This window comes from Streptopelia decaocto, assembly GCF_964273445.1.
Source record: "Streptopelia decaocto genome assembly, chromosome: 5".
Taxonomy (NCBI): domain Eukaryota; kingdom Metazoa; phylum Chordata; class Aves; order Columbiformes; family Columbidae; genus Streptopelia; species Streptopelia decaocto.
This window is the reverse complement of record NC_138659.1, coordinates 3,958,578-3,967,476: the sequence shown is the minus strand read 5'-3', so window position 1 is coordinate 3,967,476 and position 8,899 is coordinate 3,958,578. Positions and strand designations below refer to the sequence as shown.

General features: G+C 51.7%; 1 protein-coding gene across 1 annotated transcript in view; it reads right to left on the bottom strand.

The window, feature by feature from the left end:
• Positions 1-3,630: 3,630 nt before the first annotated feature.
• Positions 3,631-8,899, bottom strand: part of EIF2B3 (eukaryotic translation initiation factor 2B subunit gamma) — a 97,442-nt gene continuing 92,173 nt past the window's right edge. The window contains exon 12 of the mRNA XM_082052665.1: positions 3,631-3,842. Coding sequence (XP_081908791.1) covers positions 3,790-3,842 — 53 coding nt within the window. The 3' untranslated portion in view covers positions 3,631-3,789. The remainder of the gene's footprint in view (positions 3,843-8,899) is intronic.

Here is an 8,899-nt window from a genome sequence, read left to right as displayed (position 1 = left end):
ATCTTCAGTCCTTTAAAACAGGTGACCGAGGCCACAGGGATGGCAGGAGGGTGGCAGCGATGGCCACTGTGGTGTCCTAGGACCAGCGGTAGCAGGGCAGCGGGTGACACCATGCTCTGTGCACTGTGCAGTTGTCCCACCGTTGCTGTCAGTGCAGGCGACTCCTCTGTGAGACCCACCTGGGGCTGGATCTGACGCTGCCCCTAATAAGGCACCACAGCAGGACCAGAGCAGCCACTGGCCTCACTGCAGATTTGGGGCAGTGTGGAGGCAGCAAAGCGCCTCCTGAACACACCGCTGTTCCCCAGACCTGCAGGGTTTCATAAGGAAAATTCTGTTCTCTTGAGACAAGAAGGTCCCACCAGCAAAGTCCAAAGGATGGGCAGGGCATGGTGAAAACCACTCTTCCCAGGCAGCCAAAGGAGGGAAAGTGGGGTAGAGAAGCCAGCAAAGAAGCCAGCAAGAGCAACAGAGCTCTGCATAATAAACCTTGGAGACTGGAGGCAGTAGAAGACTGGTGAGTCCTCATGATGCCCAGCTCCTGGTGTCTGGGGACAGGCCTGCCGCTAGGACTGCACACATTGCGTCAGCTTGGTGGATGATGGGGGAGCCAGACCAGCGGACTTGAAGCCATACGAGCGCTCAGCCTGGCACTCCTCTCCCCTTCCTGCCCGCGAGCCAAAAAACTGTCCCAAAAGCGAGATCAAAGCCTGGTGCAAAGAAGGTTTAGTGCTCCTTTGAAGAAGCCCGCTGGCTGCTGCTCGTGTCCCCTTTGTGTGGGAGCCATCCGCTTCAGGTGGAGCGCAGAGGGGACCAGGTGAGCTGCTCCTTCCTCAAAGATCACAAGGGTGACCTACAAAAGCAAACACAAAGCTGAGGGAGGAGAGCTGCAGCTCTGGGTATCTGTAACGGCCCAACAAATGCTTTTCCGAAATCTGCGTCTTCCAAATGAGCTTGGCTGCAAACATCTGGGGAAGCACCTCACCGTAGGGCTGCCGCAAGCGGCGCCCACCTCTCACAGAAACCAGGGCAAGGGGGCAGAGCTTTGGGAGCTCCTGGAGTCTTGGGGCTCCTAAGGGCTCCCTAACACACAAGGCACTGACTAGAGCCTGTGCTCAACCGCTGCAGGCAGAGCAGCGGTGAAGGTGTCACTGTCACGGTGTCCTAGGGGTGCAGGGACCCACAGGAAGAAGCATGGGCAGGTGTGTGCACACACGCTGCCGCTGGGCTCTGCACCCACCAACCTGCTGCCCTGGTCACAGAAGCCTTTTAGGAGCTGCTGGCGGGACACCGTTCAGTGCCCCCCAGGGGTGCTGCTGGCCGGGGACCACAGCCAGCCTGCGCTCCACCGCCTGCAGACGCAGCACGGGACGGGCCGCCAAGGAACTTCTCACATCAACCCCAGCTGTGCATCTGCCAAGGAAGAGTCCAGCACAAGCCTGTCCAGGAAGCTGGGAAGCCCCATCTTTTAGGAGAAACATCGCCTGCAAAGCACCGCCCTGGTGTGAACAGCGCGGTGACGGGCATGGGCTGCAACACTCAGCTGCCAGGGCGCGACAGAGCAGAGAAGTGAGGAGACTTGCTCTCCGAGAGGTGACCTGATCCTTAAAGCTGGTGAGCAGCCCGTACTTGTAACACCGTCCTGAAGGTCTGTACGACCTAGGGCCAAACAGTCACATCCAAAAGCACCTGGGAACAGAACTTCATTTCCTTGGTCGCCTCCCACGTTTTCTTGAAGACTGTAATGTTTATCACTCGGTGTACGAAGGTGCCTGACTCAACCCATCATCTGCTCACCTGATGATGACAGTGGTGTGGAGACCAGGTGAGATGAGGAAGGGTTAACCTCTCAGTGCCCGCCTCGGGATTCCTGAAGGCCCTATTATCCTGAGCTATTTTTCATAATTACTGCCACACACGTAGACTACATCAAGAGTGAATCTTCACTTTGATAATTTGTGCTGTGAAATCTCACTTTGGGATCTACTTTTATCTCACACCAAACACCTGGAGGTCGTAAAAGGCAAAAAGGAAAAGAAAACGCCTCAAATCCCGGCCAGGTTTTCAAGTGTCAGAGAACACTAAATTAATGCTAAATTCTAACCGACACAGTAAAGAGCCCCCCACCCTCTTCTTAAATTAGCTAAACAAAAGGACTGAGACATTAACATATAATTAAGGAACAGAGAGGTAAAGCTGTAGCTAAGTAAGGGGATGCAGACCTTTCAGAAGTTAAGATGTATCCTCAAAACAGAGAGGGAGAAGGCTTTGTGTTTAAGCAAAACGACTGGGAATCAAAGTCCCTGTGGACCTCTCAGCTTCGCCACAGCCTTCTGCTAAAATGCAAAGCCAGGTAATTATGCTCCATTCTGCTTCTGTTTCTCCACACCCAAAATGGATGCCTCGCTCCCTTGCCGCACACGGAGACAAGAACTCTCTTTAATTAACCTTTGTAAAGCCTCTGCGATCCTTGGATAAAAAAGGCTTCGTACCTTTGGAACATGTTTGCGCACATTCGCGAGGGAAAACCTCCAGCGCAGAGCCGGGGCTGAACTGCAGCGCGTTTCTTCTTTCCGCAGCTTGCGAAGGGCCTTGAAGCCCATCCGTACCCGCTCTTTCCAATCTGGTCCTTTAGAGGAGGGATTTTGTTTCTGAAACTCAGGGAATGTCTGGATTATAATCTCTCTCCTGGCAAATTAGCTAGGAAGCAGTAATTTTTCCTCAGGTGCCCATGAAGCACACGTTTAAAATTTATCACCTCAGTTAATGAAATATCATCCCAGCCAGTTGCTGTAAGCACCTCTGGATGTCAAACTGCCAGGGGCAGATAAATGCCCCATTGAATCCTACTACGTTCTAATAAACAGCTTTTAGGTAGGAACTTGTGTCCAATTTATAAACGTTAAAGAACAGCTTGTGTTTCAATCCCATCCAGGTGCTTTACAACTCTGGCACAACCCCTCACCACGAGGCTGTGTGTTTCACATTAGCGCACTCAACCCATCTCACAGACGTAGGTATCGTCATCCATAGGTCATCTGGATGCGGGGAGGGACCTCCTGTCTGGGATTAGGAACAGCGAAAGAACCATCAAAAGAAAGCAGAGAGCACCCACTGCTTACACCCCACTCCCTCCACACCCCCCTTGTCCCTCCAGCCCTCAAACTCTTGCTCTTGGGCAGGAATTCAAAGTAACGGACCAAACTGGAAATGGGAACCAAACTCCTCAACTGCATTACAGAAGAGAAGAGGCGCAGTTTAAACATTTCTGTGCTATGGGGCAGCACCGGGAGAGAGACCAAGGAGGAGGCTGGCGAAGCTGCAGAGAGCAGCCCACGTTACCGCTGCATTTCGCTGCCCGCCTGCTGCGATGGATGATGAGACGCACCAGCAGCATCCCAAGTGGTTTCTCGCAGGCTCGGGAACGGCGGCACAGGGCTGCAGGGACGTGGTTTACACGGCAGGGAGGGCGGCTAAGTCATTCTTCGGAGTGGGCACAGTCTGTGTGGTCCCCGCTCTCCCTTCTGCTGGAAAAGTACAGTGCGTTCGTCGGGCGCGCAGGAACCGATATTACCCGGCACAAACCCGCGTGCATCCCAATGAGGGGGGAGGGGATGACGGACACACCGCTCTGTAAATACTTCTTTATTAAGACATAAATACAAAGCTGAACAGGAAAGGAGCAATGACGGGGTAAACCGTGCCAGTACTGTACGGATGATCTTGCTACGTTCGAACATCTGGTTCTGCTGCTGGCTTCCATAAACTCATCTTTAAAACCTACTTGGGTTATATCTCCATCAGCTGTTCGGTGCCCACAATGACTTCATTAACATGTTTGGCTGAAAAGAGAGAGGGAGGAAAAGAGGAGGAATTGAGTTTTGCGGCAGTGCTTCAGACCTTGCATTTTTCAAATCTGCAACTTTAAAACAAATGAGAAAAGCAGATTCTTGGGAACTCAAACATGGATTTGCTGCCTTTCTTTGGTCTCCGGCGTCTCTCGGACAGCATGGCAAAAGCCTAAACAACTGACTAAACATTAGGAGGTTTCTCTAATGAGTTTTCGCATGTATGTGTCACTACTAAACAAGAGAGGCCCGACGGAAGTCACAGCTGCTGCTGACAGGTGTACACCCAGGTCAGGCAAAGAACCACCGACACCCAACGTGCAGATCTGGCATAGAATTAAAGATCAGTAATCCACCCCAGCCCTAAAAGCGCTAGGTACCCTCAGACCGCACAGAGGTTGGGGAGGACGGGGGCTGTTCAGCACCTGGGGCAGCATGAGATCCTCTCAGCAATCTCAACTCAGCCCTGGAAGCTTAAAAAAGGGCTTTTATTTAAAATTTAAACCTGACTTCTCCCTCCTGGATGGAGCTTCTCCAAAAGGTCTCTGAGCACAGATATCCCTGAGGGTAAGAGTGGACAGCCCTCCTCTGACTCCCATGGAGCAAATTTGTTGGAGGGGCAACTTCTACAAGGTCGCTGCTTTGCCTGTTCCCAGGAGCTCTGCACAGCCCCAGTGGACACATTAAGGGGCCAGTCCCTGCCCCAGCACTGTTAATGCACTGTACTGAAAGAGCCTTCCCTTTAAAATGCAAAAGCAGCTTGTCAGGGAAGGACTGCAAATAAAGGATCTAAAGCCAAAATAATAAAAACACGCAACTGAAAGCCCAGCGCCTAAAAACCCCAAGCATGCGGCCCCAGCGCGTGACACAAAGCTGGTGTGCTCAAAGTGGGTGTCCTCCGGGTAGCGCGGGGGGAGGCGGTGAATCTAAATTGCTCTCTGGGAGCTGGACACATATTCAGGTGGGGCTCAGGTGGTTTGAACCATGCCCCGAGGCTCCCGTCTCCCCTTCTGCACACCAGGAATAACAATGGGCTCTGGAGCCAGGGATAAAGCATGGAGGCCTGGGAGGCGCTGGGGGCCGATGGAAGCACCTCACACAGCAGCGGGGTGGATAGCCAAGGATGGTGGAAATAATCGGTTATGTTTTATTTACCCACCTAAAACTCCTCCCACCAGGGGAGGGGATTTTGCAAGACCGCGGCACAACAACGAACATGCCACCTTTGGCTAAGTGAAGAAATTCCTGGCAATCTCCAAACTGGTTGGGCTAACAGGATGCTTCTCTTGGTTTAAAATTCAAGACATTACCTTTGCACCACGCAAACCATTGCTCCAGAAAAGGCTTGATCACAAAATGCTCTGTAAATGTCAAGGAGTTTTGGACCGCAGCAAGATAATTTCCCACTACAACCCCAACCCCGCAATCATACGGATCCTGCTGTCTCCTCAGCCTGGGTGACAGAGTTGGGTTACACACACGACCGCCTTTCAGAGACCCTTTGTGAAAACAGAAGTATGGAGATCAAGGAGCTTCTCACCTTCAGCATCAGTTCAAGCCATTTAGTTCCTTGCTCAGGGTATTTAGAGGCAACTGATGATTAATCCTGAAGCCTCATGCTAACATCTTGGAGCTTGGAATGTGAAGCCCAATCTCAAGCACTTTGGGCAGGATAAGCAGAGGTGGATGCAGTGCTCAGGAGAATAAGGGACTGACTGTACCAGTGCCAGGTGCAAGCATGATGTAGGTAGCACCACACAACCTCTCCAGCACAGCCCTGCCAATAGCCCCAAGTCCAGCCCTCAGCACCTCTCTCCTCCCGTCCTGGACCCCACACAGCTTTGCCAAGGTACCTCAAATCCAACCCGCAGCACTTCTCGCTGTAACATTCCTCACCCCCAACAACTTTCCCAATATATCTCAAACAGGCCCTGTAGCAACTCCTGTGACTCCATTCCTGAACCTCCTCCAAGCAGACTACCTATCAGGTTGATTTCTGTGATGTGAATAAGACCCTGGCTACCATCCAGTGCGAGTAATTACGTTATGCCTCTGCAGATTAAACATGCCTTCATCTAGGCTTATAAAGAGCCATGTCAATTTATGGTTCTATATATAGGTTATCTGTAGCAATACTTTTTAATAGGGAACTTCTTGCTTCATTTCAGACAGAATCCTGCGCTGTCCTAAACATGCAGAGCTGGGATAGGTCCTGTCACATACTTTGTTGCAGAGGTGGTACCAACTATTTGTATTTTGCACTGACATGCTTGTAGCCACCTTATGATATCTTGCATTTTACACTGGATGAGTTCAAAATGGTTTTTTGAGAGTGGGGAAACTGAGGCAGCAGTGAGTTCAGGGAGTTTAAGCAGCCAAAGCCACATGGGCAATCAGAGCACGCATCCTCTCATTTCCCATCCCTCTGCCTGTTTCGCCTCCTCCTCGATCCGTGTGGCCCAGATTCTCTGAAGCGGTCACACACGACCTGACCCGCATGTCACAGCTACTTCAGAGACTCGCATGAAATCACCAAACTCATTTCTCCCTGTACAGGCTAAAAGAAAACACATGAATGTGCCTGCCTCAAATCCGCGAGAAAGTTTTGAAGCGATAAAGGGAATGGTTTTGCTAGAAACAAAGCCCGATTCCGCACCCCGAGGGGATGCGATAGGCTGATAAGGATTCACCCCAGTTCCCTCTTTCCTTCCCAAAGCTCTCCTTGCGGAGGGAATTCAGACTCCACTGTGTGTGCCCGAGAGCCGAGCTGCGGATAGCGTCTCATTATCAGCCGTGGCTGCCAGTTGCCAGTGGCTCTGGCTGGTACCAGCAAGCTCAGCTCATGCAGAAACTCTGCCTGAAACCGGGGGAGGAAGGAGAAGTACCTCACATGCTTAACTGTTCAGCTCCCTTCTCATCCCCAGCTCCCCATTAGGGATTTCTTACCAGCCTGCCTTTTATCTGACACTGGCAGGGTTACAGATGCATTCAGCCCACAGAGAAACAGGGATCAGAGAAAGGACTTTCAGAAAGTCTTAAGACTTGGACTCTGCAACCTTAAATCATGTTCAACTAGATCCTCTCAGATTGGGAGCATCTGGCGCTAAGCAAATCCAGAGCTGATCAACACATTCAAACCTCCTGATTAGCACTTTGCTTCAACTTGCTGACGCAGCCCAGCCTGAAGTCAGCCTGGGTGCTTGAACCGCGTGTCCACGGAGATTTTACTGAGGATAAATCAAAAAGCTGTCACTTTTTATATATGCATTCCTGCTTTGGAAGACATTTGTTTACACATACTGTACACTAGCCCCTTAAAAACATACACACAAGGCAAGAAGAGCTGGAGAGCGAGCTGGGGAGCAGAGCAGCTTTTGGTGCTTGGCTAAAAACAAATTGTAATGCAAATAAACAGAGGGGAGGAAATGACTGGGCAGCCCAACGCAAACCCCACCAGCAGCCGGGGACCCAGCGCTCCCCAGCCTTCCTGGCAGGTTCCTGCCAAGCTGCTCGCAGAAAGGGGATGCCGGAGCATTCCTTTAAAAGCCATGTGAAAGCATCTCCTTGTTGTTTGCTCAATTAGCCCCAGACAGATTGCTGCTGCTGCTGCTGGTGGCAACGCTGGGTTGTAAAGGAGGAGGGGAAGGAGGGGAAAAAAAAAGAGAGAGAGGGAAAAAAAAAAAGGTTAGGGCCTAGGCCCAGGACCACCACGAAGTTCCAGCCCTCAGGGGCTCCAGAAAACGTTCAGTTTACTCACTCAATTACATACACTGTTTTATAAACCCTTTAAAATAAAATAGAAAACAGTCCCTGGCACAGAATTACTGCTCTATTATACAGCAGTGATGAAAGCCACTGCTGTGTATTTGCTCTCTTTAAAGCAAGAGATAGTTTAACTTAAAAAACTAGGCAGGGGGGAGGGGTGGCTGCAGAAACGCATGCACGAAAACACGCTGTGGGTGGTTCCTACCACATTCACCCAGGACAGAAAGGATCAGAGAGTGGGAGAGAAGAGCAACTTGTCTCTGCAGTGATGGTTGGCCCTGGAAAAGCAGCTAGGTTGGGGGGGAGAGGAACTAAAGGGGCTTTAGGGGATGGGAAGCAGCTGAAGCCTGACTTTGGGAGGCTGGAGGGTGTTTTAAATTACATGTAGAGATAAAGAAGGGAAGCAGGTGATGTGGGCTGATTTGTTTGTGTTTACAGAGCAGTGGGGCTTTCCAGCTAAGGCCTGCTCTCTCCCCAGCCAGGCTTTACTTACTGGAGACCGGGGGTGACCATGCTGTGGCCCCAAAGGCCAGGAGCGTCTCACAGACTTCTCCCAAGCGCCACGTCGTCCCTGCAGCGCAGCCAGCAGCAGAGCCCGAGGCTGTCCCGGAGCGATGCTCCCCGAGAGCAGGGCGCCCCTGCCCAGGGCTGGGCTGTGCAGCTCTCCCCAGGGCGAAGGGGCTGATGATGGCTTCAGGTGGATCAGCTCCAGCCTGCACCTGGGGTCTCCAGCCCATGGAACAGGCGGGCAGCAGAGATCTCACTCCTTCCTCACACCCATTCCCGGCAACTGCCAGTGCCCAGTGCTGGTTCTCATAGTTCAAACAGTATTAACCCCTTTGCCCTCAAACTTGAGAATAGACACGTTTTGGGAGTGTAAAGGTAAAGGCAACACTGAATTCAGTGCCTGAAGAGAGATGAATTTACTGTGGCTTGGAGCAGATGGATGAGAGGAGTGAAGAGCTGCATGGGAAGGTGATCAGTCAGGGTCTTAGGAGAAGCGTTAGTTGAGGGAAAAGGAGACAAAGAGCTGGGGATGTGCCCAAGATAGCAAGTTCCTTGGGGAGGGGGACACACCTGGAGCCCTAGTGTTGGGGCAGAGTCCCAGCAAAGTGTCTGAGAAGGGACTGGCTTGTACCAATCGATGTGCTGCCATGGGGTATCAACACCTCTTAGCAAATGCAAGCGGGGATCTCAGAAAAGTCAGCCTGAAAGACTCTGTCCATGCCTCCTGCTAAGATGGCAGAGATGCCCTATCTGCCCGGACAGTGCTGCCCGCCACACTG